Source organism: Ahaetulla prasina, chromosome 3 (assembly GCF_028640845.1).
Source record: "Ahaetulla prasina isolate Xishuangbanna chromosome 3, ASM2864084v1, whole genome shotgun sequence".
In the NCBI taxonomy this organism is placed as follows: domain Eukaryota; kingdom Metazoa; phylum Chordata; class Lepidosauria; order Squamata; family Colubridae; genus Ahaetulla; species Ahaetulla prasina.
Window position 1 is genome coordinate 187,023,258 of NC_080541.1, and position 20,019 is coordinate 187,043,276.

A 20,019-nucleotide genomic window follows, 5' to 3' on the forward strand; every position below is an offset into this window, starting at 1 on the left:
TTTCAATTTCTATCTTCTTTCATCCCCAGAATATTATCTTTTATTGCAGAATACAGTGGATATATCAGAGAAAGGAAACTGCACATGTGACACATCTTATAAAGTAAGCTAACAAATACCCCCACTCCTTAATTTTCATTCAGATTATTTTTATTAGATTTTTGCATCAATTTCAGTAGAGAAACAATGATAAAAATGCATTAAGGAAACAGAATATGTTTCAATAACATCAATTGCTAATAACATTTACACAATGATTACATGGGAAAGATGCATAGTTCCCCATGAAAACAGCTTGATGCATGATGCTGCTGGATAGCAAAAACATCAGGAAGGAGGAGTTTGTTTATTTACATTTCTATCAACATTTGGAGAATTAATGAAGTCTTTTGCACAAATTCCAAAATACACATTTCAAGGAGTGAAAATTCTAGTTATGTACAACTACTGCAATAGAAAGTAACGTATTATTAAATAAAATAATGGATTCCACAAAGGGAATCTGCAGAGTAAGCATACAGCTATCTTCAGATGCTGTATCTTTCTGGTCTGCTTGATCCATGCATAATTGCTGGGAGGAATGAAGCCCAGTTTTCTAGCAGATATACTCCACTACTTCCTAAAGACAGTGAAAGGTCTGGAACTCAGTATAATAATTCCCAGAGTTACTGAGAATTTGTATTAAGCAGGACAGAGCATCTATTAGATGCATAATGTGCCCATGGCTTTATAAAGAACAAAACTAGGACAAGCTGCTGTTCAAACGAAGGTTTAATAAGTGCTTTTTAAAGGCTCCTCAATGTATTTGCTTTTTCTCCTATAAGGCACTGCTTTACACATTTGCAGTGTCATAGTGCTGAGGTAGCCTGTATATCTATAGGTGTTGGTATAATAAGTGCTGTTTTTTTTCCTGAAGACCATTGGGAGAATCTGACCCTACAACCTCCACATCTTTCTAAAACTGCTGCCTCTAGTATATTTATGGTGATCGTTTGTTAGAATACAGAAAGATTGTATTCCTTAACACAGCTGAGATAAAAAGGAGAATGTCAAATTTCAGTCAATGAGGCAATAGCATAATTCAAAAGGTGTATGCACCTTACAAAAATCAAAACAGCATCCATTTACTGCAGTAGTGAATTATCAGGAATATCTTATACTGTATCACATAAACCTGGAAAAGAAGCTGTGGGCTAGTTCTCATGGCTTTGGGCCATTCTTAGCATGTTTGACTTGGTCCTCTCAATGAAACAATTCAGAAAATTTAAATGCCAATAGCATAGATACATAATTTAAATACCATAGAAAAAGAACGTAGCCCAAGAATTAATCCTTCCCAACATTCAATTTTGGAGATGTAAGGGACTCCCCCACCAAAATGACACTGGAAATTGTAAGATCAGGAGAATAGAGCCATGGTGTTTTTAAAGGCACTGGTAAGATATATTTTTTTTGCCACATAAAGGATATATTTAATTCTGACTTGCATGTCAAACACATATTCTTTCATTATTTTTAGGAGTACATGATCTTAAGACAAGTATTAACAATTATACCCATAAAAATAAAGACTGTGTGATGCAAGCAAGGAGATAAGCTTCATGTTTGATTTTAATTTCAAAATTCTATTTATAGAATTGGTGTTCTGTCCTGTTTCTCAAAAGGCACTTAAAGATAAAGAAGCAGCCAAGCAATAATGGATAACATTTGGGAAGCAAGACTGGTTTCTCCAATAACATGAGTGCAACAACAAAATTTGCCAGCACTCCAATACATTTTTTTTCTTCTTAAAAAACAATGGCATTGTATGGAGGAAGGTCTCTGCTGCTGTTTTTCCATTACCAGACAGTGGCATGTGTTTTCCAATCCATCTTCATAGCTACCATATTCCCCTCCCTGCCTTGCCATCCGGGTGTTTAAGCCATAGCTTATTTATCAGCATTGTTCAGTAAAGAGGTTTAAGGTCTACAAGGGACAATCGTTTCATAAAAATCACAAACGGTCACCAGCAGACAATTTAGAACCATTTATGACCAGGTATTTGTTCAATATTACTATTTTTGGGCTAGCACAGGTAGTTGGTGTACTTTCCCAGCATAATAAAGGAGAATATTTGTAGTTCAGGGTTCACATGAAGGGTCCTTGATGCTCTCTGAGCTTGCCTGTTTTCTTGAATACATTTCATTATCCGAACTAGGTAACACCATCACTGCCATCACTAGCACTGATGATGTTATCTAGCTCAGATTTTCCCAGCATAAAAATGCAACTACCAGAATAAAACAAGGTTCTCCTCTTGCCTGTATTTACAGCAACAGCTCATCCATCTCTTCTAAAACCCAAATGAGAAGAGAAAAACAATAAAAATGAAAAACAGGAGCACAGATTAAATAGAATTTGTCTTCTCCTCCTGATGTGGAATATTTGGAACACAGAAGATTTCTCAAAGTCTTTCCCAAATAATTTCCCAAATTTATTCGTACCAGTTACATGGACTGACATAAAATAACTTCCCAAAGACTTCTGAAAGCTGGAACATAGAATGAGAAAGTGGTGCAGCAACATTGCCATATGCTGATGTGTGATTTGGCTGAATGAGCCCTCAGTCTGAATGAAACACAGGATGGCAAACAGAAGAGGCAGGAACAAAGCAGAGCTGAGGATTGTAGGACAGGGTGATCTCTACAGAGATTCTGAAATTACTGCTTTTCCAATGTTTTCACATCCTATTTCCATTTTTAGATTGGTTCTGGTCTCATTTCAGAATGGCTGGCATAATAATGGAAGAGATGGTCTATTCTTAAGGATATTTTACAGGTAGTCCCTGACGTATGACCACAATTGAGTTCAACATTACTGTTGCTAAGTGAGACATTCGTTAAGTGGATTTGCTCCAATTTATGACCCTTCTTGCCATGGTTGTTAAGTGAGTAACTGCCCTTGTTAAGTTGGTAGCATGGTTGTTAAGTGAATCTGGTTCCCCCATTGACTTTGCTTGTCACAAAAATCACATGACCCCGGGACACTGCAACTGCCATAAACATGAGTCAATTGGTCTCAAGGGCAGTTGGTGAATTAGGCATTTGATCACTTATTTTCTAATGAGTTCAAATAACTAATCTGGACCAAGCAGTAGAGTTAATTGAAATTTGTTGGAGAGATGGGGTATACACACAATAAAAGATTGAGGGAAAGCAGGGAACAACTCACACAACTTGGAGCACTTTCTCTCTTTGATGTACACACACACACACTTGAGTAATTCCCTTTTTACAATCCTGTGATCCCTTAATTCGGGGTAGAGTCGGGCGATTGGATGGAGCTGAGCATTTACTGGCCGGATGTCCTTCCTGACACCTAAGTAGAGTTCTCAGCACACTGAATTTCAAATGAAGACCTCAATAAAAAGGCTTCCCCTGAAATCATATATGCTTTGAATGTATTTTGATGAAAAATGTGCATGAAACATAGAATATAGTTAAGAGTGTGTTTTATTAATAACTGAAAATTTCCTAACACATTGTTTCAGATGGCCTATCTATTTAAAAGGAAATTAAACAACAATTTAAACAACTGAATAAAAAGAAAGACTGAATTATTGCTTGAGTTCTGATTCCTAAAATTATAACTTGTCAGGAAAGGGCCATTTAAAAATTCCCACAATGCACTTTCCATGTAAATCAGTGGTAGAACCCGATTGTAATACAGTATATTAAAACTGCACCACAATGATTTTCCTCTGTATAGCTTAATTTTGCAAAATTATTTTTAATGTAATTTAGTAGAAATAAATTTAAACAATACAAAGCACAGTTATAATTTGTAAACTCAGCTCTGAGGTATTTTAAGAGTATTATATCATTTCTGCATTTATCCAGTTTTAAATAGCCATGCCATGACTAGATAAAAGTTTGATGTCGTTAATAACATGCAGAAATTAGATTTTTAGAGATAATAAAAATGGAGTGTATTAAAATAGAACTGCTCACCTCTCAATGTTCCAGAACACCACAGACAGGCTTTTAATTTTATGACCTTAGGTTTTGGACATGTGTTGTACATGTTTCTGGCAGGAACAAATAGCTTTTCTTTGAACATTAATTGGCTGCACTGACTTCTAGCAGTCTGAGAAAGTAGATACAGCAAAAGACTGAAATCTGACGGTTAATTTGTCTGATATCACTTTTTTAGGTACAGGATATAGGGCAACTTTAAATACGTAGAGTTTCTCATCTTTCAATATAAGATTTCTGTTTCTTCCCAAATGTATTAGTGCTCACAGTTCAAACAACTGAAGTGTGAAGCCCGGTATGAAATCTGTGCCTGGACTGGTTGCATAACTGTCACCATTACTGGTTATTGTTCTTGACATCATTAATGACAACTCCTCCTCCTCTTTATTTTTAAATGTAATGCTGAACATTTGTTCAGGGTCTTCAGGGACTGTCTGTATTCTCCTATACACATAATCCTGTTCTGAAGTACTTGTCTCATGCTTTTGAAGTTTGCTTTGAACTTCAAAATGCCATACAGCTGCATTGCATATTTGTGGATGGACATGTTATTTTAAGAGCATCTCTTTTAAACACACAAATATGCATATACAAATTGAATTAATTTTTACCCAAGCTTGAGAAGTATTGATTTCAATGAAAGTGCATGGTTAACTTTGACTGGACCATGAAGCTAATGATAAATATTATTTGTATATTAGGTATGTTCCTATTGTGTAAAGCCAGCATGCAATTGTTATAGCAAATAAAAGGTTGCAAACAGCATTATGGTTATTATGGTCCCTGCAGCAAATAACTAAGCTGCATTTCTAAGGGCACTAATGAAAGAGCAAGTCCTAATGAACAGGAATTGATTTTGTACCAACATACTTTAAGAGATATGTTACAATGGCCTGAAATGGCCATTGGGATATGGTGTGCATTTAGGGACTGAGTAATCATCATAGTAACTGTGTAAAATAATTTGGGCATCAATTTTAGATTATGCTACAGTAAGGCTTTTTGGTCCATATTAAAAATAATTAGGACAATAAATACTAAATAGCATTTGGGGGGGAAAAAAACCAAGCAAGGAACAGTTTTTTGAGTGAAATTAAGTTCCTCATCGAGGTACCTGAACATGTTTTAAATAGATCCTACATAAAATCATGACTGGACAGGATGTCTCAGTCACAATGAAAGTTTGTTTTGAACCGAAACTTTTCACTGCTCTCTGCTTGTTTGGTACTAGCTCTTGGGTTCTGCTCTGCTTTTCTTTAAAAAGGCCAGTGAGTTCCCCATCAATCTCTATCATATATACAATTCTGCATATAAATAAATATATAAATCACACACACACACACACAATCTTCCAAGGGGAGAGCTGCCTAGAAGCAGAACACATTTCTTTAAATATAGTTATCCGGAGGAGTGGCAGAACCCTGGGGGGGGGGGGCAGAGTCAAAAGAGAAATCAGCCTAGAGTCTCTATGTACCCACAAATGGACTAAGTGCAACCCTTTTGACTTCCTTTGATCCTTATCTAAGGCCAGAACAGTGCTAACCATTAGTGGAGTAGATTCCTGTGCATAGGCAAGAGTACTAATAAATAACTTTAACTGCAACTTCACATGTGGTCCTGGTCTATCCTGCCTGACATTATCTTAAACGGGACATTCCAAAGACTGAAATCTGACGGTTAATTTGTCGGATATCACTTTTTTAGGTACAGGATATAGGGCAACTTTAAACACGTAGAGTTTCTCATCTTTCAATATAAGATTTCTGTTTCTTCCCAAATGTATTAGTGCTCACAGTTCAAACAACTGAAGTGTGAAGCCCGGTATGAAATCTGTGCCTGGACTGGTTGCATAACTGTCACCATTACTGGTTATTGTTCTTGACATCATTAATGACAACTCCTCCTCCTCTTTATTTTTAAATGTAATGCTGAACATTTGTTCAGGGTCTTCAGGGACTGTCTGTATTCTCCTATACACATAATCCTGTTCTGAAGTACTTGTCTCATGCTTTTGAAGTTTGCTTTGAACTTCAAAATGCCATACAGCTGCATTGCATATTTGTGGATGGACATGTTATTTTAAGAGCATCTCTTTTAAACACACAAATATGCATATACAAATTGAATTAATTTTTACCCAAGCTTGAGAAGTATTGATTTCAATGAAAGTGCATGGTTAACTTTGACTGGACCATGAAGCTAATGATAAATATTATTTGTATATTAGGTATGTTCCCTATTGTGTAAAGCCAGCATGCAATTGTTATAGCAAATAAAAGGTTGCAAACAGCATTATGGTTATTATGGTCCCTGCAGCAAATAACTAAGCTGCATTTCTAAGGGCACTAATGAAAGAGCAAGTCCTAATGAACAGGAATTGATTTTGTACCAACATACTTTAAGAGATATGTTACAATGGCCTGAAATGGCCATTGGGATATGGTGTGCATTTAGGGACTGAGTAATCATCATAGTAACTGTGTAAAATAATTTGGGCATCAATTTTAGATTATGCTACAGTAAGGCTTTTTGGTCCATATTAAAAATAATTAGGACAATAAATACTAAATAGCATTTGGGGGGGAAAAAAACCAAGCAAGGAACAGTTTTTTGAGTGAAATTAAGTTCCTCATCGAGGTACCTGGACATGTTTTAAATAGATCCTACATAAAATCATGACTGGACAGGATGTCTCAGTCACAATGAAAGTTTGTTTTGAACCGAAACTTTTCACTGCTCTCTGCTTGTTTGGTACTAGCTCTTGGGTTCTGCTCTGCTTTTCTTTAAAAAGGCCAGTGAGTTCCCCATCAATCTCTATCATATATACAATTCTGCATATAAATAAATATATAAATCACACACACACACACACACAATCTTCCAAGGGGAGAGCTGCCTAGAAGCAGAACACATTTCTTTAAATATAGTTATCCGGAGGAGTGGCAGAACCCCGGGGGGGGGGGCAGAGTCAAAAGAGAAATCAGCCTAGAGTCTCTATGTACCCACAAATGGACTAAGTGCAACCCTTTTGACTTCCTTTGATCCTTATCTAAGGCCAGAACAGTGCTAACCATTAGTGGAGTAGATTCCTGTGCATAGGCAAGAGTACTAATAAATAACTTTAACTGCAACTTCACATGTGGTCCTGGTCTATCCTGCCTGACATTATCTTAAACGGGACATTCCAAAGACTGAAAGAAGATAGGACAGAGTACTCACTTTCCTACAGGAATTTGCTTCTCCAAAAATGATTAGTAAAGAGGACTCAATTGTGAAAAACCTTTTATCAAGAAATGTACCCAAGTGTGTGTGTATACACACACATGTGCATGCATAATATATATAATGCAGAAATATGCATGCAGATAGAGACACTCACAAAACATACATACAATCAAAGGGACTGTATATACAGCTATAAGTGCATCTGCACCAAAACAAGCACACATACATACAGGGCCTATTCCTCCATAGCTGTGCAAAGTCATACTTCAAATAAATTTTAATTTTAGATGTCACTGTTGGCCTTGAAAAGGCATTGTTAGCCTATCTTACTTGCTCATGTCATAATTGTTTTAAAATTTTAAATGCAATCACAGGAAACTCTTGAACTCATCAAACACTCCCCTTTTCTGTCAGTTGATTAACACCTAATTTAAAAAATGGATTACAGTTGTTAAGTTGAGTGGGCAAGCAGTTCTTCAGAACTGTGCTGCAGCTTTTCTTTCAGTCCTGGGTTCAAAATAATGTGATACAGGAAGCGTTCTAAAGCATATCTCTTGTGTTTCGGATCGCACAACAAAGGACCATGCTGAAGATCATGCCAAAGATCTGAAAAATGAGAGCATTATTTTAAAGGATGCAACATTTGTCACATACGAGCAATGCTTCAGAGACTTTGAGTGATTGTTTTTTGGAATGGTTCTCTGTTCACTAGAGATTTTGGATACTTCAGGATCACATTATGATATCAAATATTTTGTAAAGTTTTTTTCTCCTTACTTTTCAGGGGGAAAAAAATATCAAATCTCCAGGTATCTACATGATTCTATTTTATTATTATTATGTTACCAGCCAAGCCCATGTGAATTATTCTGACTGGCAAATAAAACTCTGGGGGTTCTTGGTGCTCTGTGAGCTTGGTTGTTTTGTTGCAGATGTTTTATTACCAAACTAGGTAACATCATCGGTGCTACTAGGGATTTTGCTTTAATGCCTGATCTAACATCCCTATCTCAGAACCTACCTACCTACATAGATAGATAGATAGATAGATAGATAGATAGATAGATAGATGATTATTTTAAATTGAACAGCTAAAAGAAGTTAAAATATATATTTATTTTTTAGTGTTGTACCTTTTACAATTTTAAAGTTATTATTATTACTGTTATTATTCATAATAAAACTTGTTCATTTATACTGTTTTTAGGTTGTTGTTTTTTTGTATACCACCAAGAGTCACTTATTTAATGGTGAACGGTCATATAAATATGAATAAATACATGAAATAATGAAGTGGTATAAATATGGAAGATTAAACTTCGAAGAAAGCCCTTTTACTTCCAATATCCTGGTCTTGGTTGTGTGGGAGCAATTAACACCCATATTTTCCCCCTAAAACATGCCATTTATAGAGAAGGAGCAGGACTGCATATTTTAATTTATTATATGGCACATTCACATCACATTTTGATAAAAATACAAACTATGAAAAAAGATCTAAAATACTATAAACAAACTGTATATCTAGATTACAGATATAATTTTTGCTTCACTTGTCACAGCTAGAAAATCTCTAGCTGTGACAAATAGCAGTCACACTATTGGTTCAATTTTGGCACTCACACTGTGTTGAACAGTTTGTTGTTCTGCCCCAAGTCATAATTTGGTGATGGTATTGTGACTACAGTGGACAAGGAATCTTACATCTTGCATAGCTTCTAGAGCAGTATTTTTCAACTTCAGCAACTTTAAGATGTGTGGAATTCATCTCCTGAATTCCCCCAGTCAGCATACTAGCTGAGGTCCATGCAAGGGATGCTTACAGTGATACTCTGTTCTCTTTAGTAATCTGCTATAATTTCAATGGCTTGGAAAGATTTCAGGTTTGTGTAAATACAATGTTGATGTTGATGATGATGATGACAACAATAGTAAATACAATCAGAATTACTTACTGTGATTCCAGCAATTGCAATCCCAACAATGCCAAGTAAATGAAGATTTGAATTAACGAGAATCTCTATTTCAGTCAGACAGTTCTGTTCAAGACATGAAAGACATTAAAGTCTACAATCCTTTCCTAAATCTACTAATATGAATTCTCAACAACCACCTTTACCTGTGGCAGATATGTTTTTTTTATCCAGCACCTTATTATTTTCTTTTCCATTTTTCCTCTCTCTGATTCTAAGGGATTCTAGAACATCCTTTCTACTCCAATTTCTTTTCCATTTTTCCTCTCTCTGATTCTAAGGGATTCTAGAACATCCTTTCTACTCCAATTTCTTTTCCATTTTTCCTCTCTCTGATTCTAAGGGATTCTAGAACATCCTTTCTACTCCAATTCCTTCTATATTTTACTAAGAATAATAATTTCAACAGTGTCCTGGGAACAGCCATCATTGTTTCTGGCTGTATCTTCTGTTCCATCCTTCCTTCGTTGTTTTTGCTATAGTTGCAATGCAAATCCGGAACTGCCAAATATATGAGGAGGGATACACGTTTCCCTAAACATGACTGCAAGACATTTGAATTTGTGTAGAATCATAAATACTCAGCAGTTTTGTCTGGTCAGGATCTCATGCTATTCTCCTAGTCTATGGAAATATTTGGTCCTCACATCATGTATAATTTCATTAAATATATACTCTTTATTTAAATCAATGCAGTTTGTGAAAACTATATCCAAAAGCTGGTTTAATGCAGGCAGCTCAGCTGTGATCGTCAAAGCTGAATAGGTTGTAAAAAAATGCTTTTAAAAGGTTAAAAAAGGCTCTGACGAGCTGAGCTGCCTGATCTTCAGAGCCTTTTTTTTACTTTTTAAAAGCATTTTTACTACAGGTTCCAGAGAACTGGTAGTAAAAAAAATGCCAAAAAAGTAAAAAAAAAGTTCTAACGATCAGCTGAGCGACGCACGATCTTTTGAACTTTTTTAAAATGCATTTTAACTACCGGTTCTGGAGAACTGGTAGTAAAAGAATGCTAAAAAAGTAAAAAAAAAAGTTCTGATGACTGGGCATTGCTCACTGATCGTTGGAACTTTTTTAAAAACATTTTTTACTACCGGTTCGGCGAACCAGTAGCCTTTTTTACTATTGGTTCAGGCGAACCGGACTGAACCGGGAACATTTCACCCCTGATACAAAGATGGAAAAAAATTGAAATCCCCACAAAGGAAGGATGGTTTAGAAAGATGGAATTTGTTGAAATGGCAAAATTGACCTGTTTGATCAGTGATAAGATAATAAATACTTTTAATAAAGATTGGAAACCTCTTATGCACTATTTACTGAAAATGAAAAAAAAAAGAACTAGTGACATTGATCTGTTGATTAAAAATGGTTGAATATGGGAAGAAGGGACAATGAACTAATTTTAATGAGAAAGGAGAGATAATAAGTTTGTTCATCACTGCTGTAAAGAAAATCAGAAGTAATTTTTTTATATACCATGTTTTTCTGAAAATAAGACCCTGTCTTATATTTTTTTGAACCCTGAAATAAGTGCTTGGCCTTATTGCCATGTGTTCAAAAGCCCAATTGGGCTTATCAGGGGATGTCTTATTTTGGGGGAAAAAGGTATATATTTTATTTGTATTTATTTTCACACTTTTTGTATATTTTTTATTTTTAAAATATCTTACTGTTTATTATTTTTCATACGTTTGTAAAATCTTTTAATTTTTTTAAAAAAAAGATTTATAACAAGATGTCTCTTGTTTAACTTTGCTGCTGTTCCTTTTATCAGTACAGCAAAGCAGCCTTGAATCATTGAAATAGGTGTATACAAGGGCATCTGCAGAATATGATGGTTTTATCAGAATGACACAATTATCACCATTCTTGCACAAAGGATGCAAGCTGTGCCTCTTATGTTTTTTAGTGCAAGCTTCCTCATTTGCCTTACCTGCAGATGCCTACAAATTCATTCTCTTCTTTTCCTGGATTTCTGCCTCTCTAGTTATACAATGCAATCTTCCAGGTCTACACATGGAGTCAGTTTATGAACAAAAATACTGGAATACAGAATTGCACCGCATCACAAAGTGGGGGGGGCGTGCGTGGACAAGCTATTTCTGCAGGCAGGAAAATCAGTGGAGAGCAACTGAACTATATAGCATACATTATCTATGACGATCACATAATCTAATTCTATTTTCACAGAAAATAAAATTAGACTGTCAACTATATGTTTGTCTGGTTTATCTTGTCTGAACTAGCATGAAAGTTCACATAACCAAAATTAAGTTCATTTGATTAGGTCTGCCATATAGTTCTACTTGGCCCCTGCTCTAACTGGTCTCTAAGAGAAGGTCAACCGGAAATTTTGGCTCAGGAGCAGAAATCAGATTAAGCTAAACCTCTCAAGAAGCCACTCAGTAAGGGTGAGGGAATCTAGGCATCCTTGCATGTTCACATAGTGCTTGATTTACAACCGTTCATTTAGTGACTATTTAAAGCTGCAACGGCATTGGAAAAAGTGATTTTTGACCATTTTTCACATTTACGACCTTTACAGAATCCCCATAGTCATATGATCAAAATTCAGACACTTGGCAACTGACTCATATGGGGAAAGCAGATTCACTTAAGAACCATGTTACTAATTTAACAGCTGCAGTGATTCACTTAATAACTGTGGCAGGAAAGGTTGTAAAATGGATCAAAAATCGTTGTCTCACTTATTAACAGAAATGTTGGGTTCAGTTGTGGTTGTAAGTCGAGGACTACCTGTACATGGTCCATATTAACCAAACAATAGAATGTATGTGATTACTTTCTTTTTTAAAAAAAATTAAACCACAAACTATATACATGATCACACTGGGGACGTTAACCTTTTCTTCTGCATTATGAACTTGATGAGGATAATTCATCCACACTGCTACTTGTTACGGAAGGAAAGTTTCACTGGCATGACAAGTAAATTAAAAAAAAAAAATCTGCTAAGATGTTTCATTTTATGGAAACCAGGAAATGGTAATGACCAGTTCTGACATCCCAGGAGGTTGCAAGCAAATTGGAAGGGCCGAAGAAGCAAGTTGGCTGCAATAAATATGGCTTGCTTTATTTTGCAGTCTTCTTCAGATATATGAATGTCTGTATAATTGGCAAAGCAAACAAATTGCTTAGAAGTCATCTTGCTGGCATCCTAGTTTGGTGCCAAATGGCTCCTGTCCAAATCACCTCCTCTGGCTCCAGGGATGATATTCCCACCATGTCTTATCCCATTCCTCGGCTATTTTTGACTTCACTGTCAGAATGACATGACAGAATAGAGTCACTTACTTTAGTCGATCCAATATCTTTTGGACAGGTGGGTTTTACTTGAACGTCACTGTCTTTCCCACAGCATTGAAGCTGGAGGGAGAGAGATAATATATTAAAAAATTATTAAAATTATTAAAAAAATATATTAAAATTCTTGCTTAAAAGTCTGTGCTGACCAATTGGCCCCCATCTTCACCCATATTTTCAATAAATCACTAGAGATGTGCTATGTTCCTTCTTGCTTCAAACGCTCTACCATCATCCCAGTGCCGAAGAAGCCCACCATCAAGGAACTAAATGACTACAGACCAGTTGCTCTAACATCTGTAGTCATGAAAACCTTTGAAAGGCTAGTGCTTTCCTACCTGAAAACCATCACGAATCCGCTTTTAGACCCCTTGCAATTTGCATACCGAGCAAATAGATCAACAGATGATGCTGTTAATATGGCTCTGCACTACATCCTACAACATCTTGAGTCTCCAAAGACCTATGCAAGGGTCCTTTTGTAGACTTTAGTTCAGCATTCAATACCATCATTCCAGACATTCTTCTAACTAAGCTAAACCAGCTACAGGTACCGGAACAGACTTGTAAGTGGATCACAAGCTTCCTAACAAACAGGAAGCAGCAGGTGAAGCTAAGCAAGATCACATCAAATACCTGTACAATTAGCACAGGGGCCCCCAAGGCTGTGTGCTCTCCCACTTCTCTTCTCTCTGTATACCAATGACTGCATCTCCAATGATCCATTTGTTAAGCTACTGAAGTTCGCAGATGACACAACAGTGATTGGTCTCATTCGAGACAATGACGAATCCGATATAGACGAGAGGTCGAACGACTAGCCTTGTGGTGCAACCAAAACAATCTGGAACTGAACACACTCAAAACCGTAGAAATGGTGGTAGACTTTAGGAAAACCCTTCCATACTTCCACCTCTCACAATACTTGACAACACAGTATCAACAGTAGAAACCTTCAAATTTCTGGGTTCTATCATATCGCAAGATCTCAAAAGGACAGCTAACATCAAAACACCATTAAAAAGGGACAACAAAGAATGTTCTTTCTGCGCCAACTCAGTAAGCTCAAACTGCCCAAGGAGCTGCTGATCCAGTTCTACAGAGGAATTATTGAGTCTGTCATTTGCACCTCTATAACTGTCTGGTTCGGTTCTGCAACCCAACAAGAAAAACACAGACTTCAGAGGATAATTAGAACTGCAGAAAAATAATTGCTACCAACTTGCCTTCCATTGAGGACCTGTATACTGCACGAATCAAGAAGAGAGCCGTGAAAATATTTGCAGATCCTCGCATCCTGGACATAAACTGTTTCAACTCCTACCCTCAAAACGACGCTATAGAGCACTGCACACCAGAACAACTAGACACAAGAACAGTTTTTCCAAGGCCATCACTCTGCTAAACAAATAATTCCCTCAACACTGTCAGACTATTTACTGAATCTGCACTACTATTAATCGTTTCATAGTTCCCATCACCAATCTCTTTCCACTTATGACTGTATGACTATAACTTGTTGCTGGCAATCCTTATGATTTATATTGATATATTGATCATCAATTGTGTTGTAAATGTTGTACCTTGATGAACGTATCTTTTCTTTTATGTACACTGAGAGCATATGCACCAAGACAAATTCCTTGTGTGTCCAATCACACTTAAGCATTGCCTGTGATAAGGACGGGGCTCCCAAAAGCTGGAAGGAACATGAATTTCTGTATTCACATTCTTCTATTGAATGTTACTGTTTCTTGGTTTATTGCTTTATTTCAGAATATTTCATGTATATTAAACTTTGCAGTTAAAGTTATTCTTTTGGTCTACTTTATCCCCAAAAAATCCTCACCTCAGCTTCTATCTCATTTTTGGGTCTGTTGTTTTTGAATCCATTAGCCTGCTGTCCACATATTGCTGTGGCAAAGCAACATGTTATTTTAAATCTTATGGCACTGGAAATAAAGGAATTTGTGTTTGTTCCCGAATATTAGCTGCTAAGTAGCAGTCGAGTATTATGCAGTAGAATCAGGTTGGATTGGATTAAGTTCAGTTTCTAACAAAGTCTCTTAAGAACTCAAGCTCAGCCAAGCATACAAAAGAAACAAACTGTGAGCTCTCTTGGGCCTTCCCTAAGTCTTGCCCTCTGCCATGGATTTACACACTTACCACAACTAACTAAGAAAGATCAATAAATGGTCACATGTGTGGTAAGAAGTTATTCTAAATTGGGTATTATTGCTGCTTCTGTGGTTAATAAGACTGAAAACCTACCAAGGAAATGAGGCATAGATCAACTGACAGGATAAATGATTCACTGGGTGTAAAGAAACACACCTATTTAAGGCTCAAATAAATACACAGAGTTCTACTTATATTAATCCTTGCTTTGGATAGACTTGAAAATGATGATCAAATTTTTAGTGTGTGCTCTTTTTTTAAAAAAGACTGTATTTAATATGTCTATTATTTTAATACCTTTCTGGTGTACCCCATACATTTCACTCAGTGGTGAAATCCAATTTTTTTTATTACCAGTTCTGTGGGAGTGGCTTGGTGGGAGTGGTGTGGCTTGGTGGGAGTGGCTTAGTGGGCGTGGCAGGGGAAGGGTACTGCAAAATCTCCACCCCACTCCAGGGGGAAGGATATTGCAAAATCCCCATTCCCTCCCTACTCCTGGGGAAAGGATATTGCAAAATCTCTATTCCCACGCCACTCTGGGGCTAGCCAGAGGTGGTATTTGCTGGTTCTCTGAACTACTCAAAATTTCTGCTACTGGTTCTCCAGAACCTGTCAGAACCTGATGGATTTCACCCCTGATATCACTTCTTGGGAGATGGGTCACCTTATAACTTCGATCTCCCCCCCCCTCCTTTCTTCTATATGTCTGTCTGTCTGTGTATTCCACCCACTCTTCCCTCTGTAGCTCAAGGCAGCTTACATGGGACCATCTTTCATTTTTTTGCTCATTATTACCTTGTTTTTTTTAATATATATTTTATCAAATCTGGAGGATTCCAGATTTTACCTGCACAACGATTACCTGTGCTTTTCCCGAGAGGCTTTTCCTGAGAGTGCGTTACTGGCCCTTAGTTTCTAAGCTGAGGATGGCCTTGAACCCCAATTTTCCAAGTGACACATAATTACCATACTACACTGGCTCTCATATAGGTGTGTGCATATGTGCCTAGTATAAAGTAACCGTACAGTAACAATATGGCTAAAAATAAGCATTTGAACCCTCTTTTAATAATAAGGGGGAAATCTCAACTCCAAATCTAAATCTGGAAGCAAATTCATTGGTTGTTTGTGGCCTATTTTTTTTTAAAAAAATCTTTATACACATGCAAAATGTAGGATAGACCATTGCATATGCTGAAGTAAATTTGTAATGCTTAGCAGAATTTGTAACGCTCTAGGCAGAAACTTCAGAGAAAAGGTTTCCATTTTCCCTCTCAATTAGAGTCTTTGGAAGACTGTATCCAGCAGTTCTCCACAGAGGGGAACAGTAAGCATTTGGGTTTTTTTCTTTTATAAAAACTGTGATCAACAGACCACACTTTGGAAAACATTGACCTAGGCCAGGAGACCGGTCTGCAAACTTGGCTCTTTTAAGACGTGCGGATTTCAACTCCCAGAATTCCTCAGCCAGCTTGGCTGAGGAACTCTGGGAGTTGAAGTCCACATGTCTTAAAGGAGCCAAGTTTGCAGACCCCTGAACTAGGCCCTGTTAAGAAAAAGGTAAACTTAACAAATGATGTCAGAAATACTTGTGACAGCGCTTTACCTCACCACAATCATGAATAAAACAGACTGTATTGGTACAGGTAGACTTGCAAAAACCAAGACATTTATAATAAATATCTTTTTTTAAAGAATGGTATTGGAAATAGATTTATACATGCTACCTTGAATTGAGGATGACTATAATAAATAAATATAGCCTCTATGCCTGAACTCTTACTATGCCTTCCCGCTAATGAAGCCCATAGTGCTTCCAAGATATCACATGTGATTTAATAAAACTTCAATGCTTTACTATGGTCTTCCAGAGGAAATTAACATATATAGGAAGTTTTAGAAGAATGTGTGTGCCAAAGCCTGGAGAGGTTGCTGGCCATTATAATAAGTTAAGAATCCACAAAAAGGACTGAGAAATCAGGTGCCACATAGAATCTTGCTTGATTTCAATAAGAACAAAAATTCCAGAAGAAGGGGAAAGACAAACATTATGCAAACTGAATCATTGGATTGATTGTCTAATCATGGTATTCTGAAACCATCTAAATGCAACATTGCTGAGCAAAATTTCTGAATTATTCAGAAATAATTACTCACCGCATCATGAAATTTGATGAGGGTTTTGTTTTTGCTTTGATCACTGATGTAGTTTTCATATGCTTTCTCATAGATAGCTTGGACTTCGTTGACAGCCTACAGAAATAACAACCACAACAAGCAGATATCCTAATTAGATATGAAAGTTAGTGAAGAAACCAGCAGAATTTCAGTAACAGGAAACCCATGGCTTTCCTCCGGTCCTCTGGTTATTCTACCACTTGAGAATGTGTTAGCAACAAAGAGGGCTGCAGTCAACCTTAAGGTAGAAAGTTTTATCTATTTACAGAAATAGACATGTTGAAGGTTGAACCTGTAGCAATTTGGGAGCACAAGAAAGCAAGCTCTAGGCTTCGGCTAGGGTACAACATGACTGATGGATGGGGCATAGCTAATAGGACGGAAAAGGAAATTGTCTGAGCAGGTTGGGCAATAAAATACTGTACGTTGCCACACCAATGACAGAATATGCAGTTAGGAAATATCAGATCTGTAAATTAGCCTAGGAAGTAAAAGAAAAATGTTCTCCAAAGAGAGCAAACCTTTTTCTGTATATTTGCCAAGACACACCCATGAAATCACTAGGGATGGTGCATAATTTTAAAGAGATTTTACTCTTTGAAACTATTTTTCAGTTTAAGATACATAGGGTAGCACATAATAAGCATTTCACTTACCGTTTTTTTGCCCAGAAAAGCAAAAACTCCTGCAGCAATTTCAGCAGCAAAAATCACCAACAAGCAAGAAAAAAACTACAAAAGAATGAAGATAAGATTACAGATTAAACTTTTATGGAATGCATCATGAAAATCCACTCTCTGCGAATTAGAAATAGTGGTTTTAATAACAGAAATACTTTACGTAGGACAAGATTAATGATGCAAAAGGGAATGTTCTAGTTCAACTTTCCTTAAATCAGAATAATAATAAGGAAAGGATGGGATAAAGAAATATCAAAGAAGTATTTCTAACACTCCAACATATCCAAAGCCTTTTCAATAGAATTCTGTTTATGCTTTGCTCAAGTGATAAATCTCACAACATTGAAAGAGGCTCCATTCTAATAAATGAATACAGAATTGCAAATTAATGCTTCATGAATTCTTATAACCACTTAGATAGAAATTGTCCTGACTAGGACTTAAGGGTCATTACGGGTAGATAATAAAAGAACCTCCAAGTTATTGAATTTATACAAAAGTTTTACACGAACCACCTTCCTCTTTCTTCCAATGTATAGCAGATTGATTTCAATACAGGTGTTCTGGCTTAATAAATTGTAATTTATTTAACTGGATATGATGTTAGATCCACCATTCTTTTTTAAAGTCTTTTTTCCTTTTATGTCAGCTTTGATCCACTCTCTGTTATGTCAGAAATAGTTCTGTTTTTAATATCAGTCTGCTAACTGCTATTTTAATTCACAGTTTGATATTTGAATTTAAAAACAGACTTCCTTGTTTTGGATTTGGAATAAAGCAAAATACACACACTTTAGCAAAGGGATTTTGACTTATGTTTGACTTAATGGTTTGCATTTGAGAGAGGCCTCATATCAGCTTACTCTACATGTCCATTACTTACCGCTCCAAGCAGGCACTGAGATTCTCGTGCTGCTCCACAGCATCCAAAAAATCCTACTGCCATCATCAGCACTCCTGCTCCTATCAGTACATACAGTCCTGCAAGGACAGACAAAATTATCATATTATTTATGAACTCCCATGTTGGGAATCAGATCGCGCTTTTGTTGCCATGGAGACCCACAAATCCTGGTTTCTTGTAAAGAAATCATTCTAAGCTACCCAGTTACACTGACCACCAGGAAGTACCATGTGACCAGTTTCCTCCTTTACTGGGACTTTTCAGATGCAGTTGCCAAATTTTATGGGGTTCAAACCCTCAACTGGAGCTGAATGCATGAACCTTTGCACTTTAGATGACTACATGCAGTACGTTGGCTTTAGGAACTATTCACATCCTGGTTCTCAGTGATAGCAAGAGGCAATAACTAGAAGTTATCAAGATGTATATCTAATCCATCTATCTGGAGCAGAGAAATTCATGGGGATATTTTAGAATGTAATATTTGTATCTAAACTTACAACTGTTTGTAGTTACCGTTAGGTAATGAAAAAATAGTTTTACAAATACTTCTTCAAGGTATGACCTTTGCAGGTCTTTAAAGCAAAGGAAAGCTGACGTAAGATCATAAGAATAGTCAAGGTTTCACTTGGTGACTATTTCGCTTAACAACCAACTGGCCAGCCCCAAGTGTGGTTACTAAAGAGCTACCTTTATAGATATTTAAATGTATCCAAATGCAACTGTGACAGACACTTGAGTAGTATTGTTGTACTCCACCCAGAAATGTTTTTTGTGAGATGAGCAGCCATTATAAATTTGATTAATAAATTAATTAATCATTCTTTAGAGGGAGAAAATATGATAAGTTGCAAAAAAGAAAAAGAAAAAAAATGAAATATTCAACACACGCACACACATTCCCTCTATATATGTTCTGAATAATCAAAGTGAGTTAATGGATAGGCCCCAAATACTTCTTCCTAATAAGCAGCAACTTAGTACTAAATATATCTGAAGCAGTAAAGTAAAGCAAGCATTAAGTACTTGCAAGAGTACAATTTATAGTCTTGGAAATGCATAATGATTAATAATTAATTCATTTGAAATGAACATCTTCTTCCATAATTTTAGGAATTGAATGGTTCAGCAACCTGCTTTAGAAAATACAATATGCTGAATATCACTGCACTTACTTCAAAAGAGTCATGGGGTAAATCACATTGAATGGAAATATGAAGACTGAGTTGATTTGGGAGTACACAAATTGAAAGGTGGGTGATTATCTGAAAATACCTTTTGTAGTTGGAGGTGAAATAGCTGCAAGGCTCAATTGCTGCACAAGAGGGCGCAATATACTAACGCTTTAAGAGGTTATTTTTATGATTTTTATTATAAATGAACTTGTTAAAAACAGGTCATTGTTTCAAGGACTAAACCTGCTGCCGTAACACAGAGAATTTATTTTGATCCTTCAAAATAAGTTTTTGATGTACCTACATTATGCATAAATTAAATAAAATTACTCTGAAAATGTAATGTAAAGACTCTTATTATCTAAATGC

General features: G+C 36.4%; 1 protein-coding gene across 1 annotated transcript in view; it reads right to left on the bottom strand.

Annotated features, from left to right (window-relative positions):
* Positions 1-5,677: 5,677 nt before the first annotated feature.
* The window catches only part of TSPAN2 (tetraspanin 2), a 57,021-nt gene continuing 42,679 nt past the window's right edge, over positions 5,678-20,019 (bottom strand). Inside the window, exons 3-8 of the mRNA XM_058178439.1 lie at positions 18,455-18,552; positions 17,548-17,622; positions 16,871-16,966; positions 12,527-12,598; positions 9,194-9,277; positions 5,678-7,844 (exon numbers count right to left, since the gene is read on the bottom strand). Of these exons, the coding sequence (XP_058034422.1) occupies positions 7,779-7,844; positions 9,194-9,277; positions 12,527-12,598; positions 16,871-16,966; positions 17,548-17,622; positions 18,455-18,552 (491 nt within the window). The 3' untranslated portion in view covers positions 5,678-7,778. The remainder of the gene's footprint in view (positions 7,845-9,193; positions 9,278-12,526; positions 12,599-16,870; positions 16,967-17,547; positions 17,623-18,454; positions 18,553-20,019) is intronic.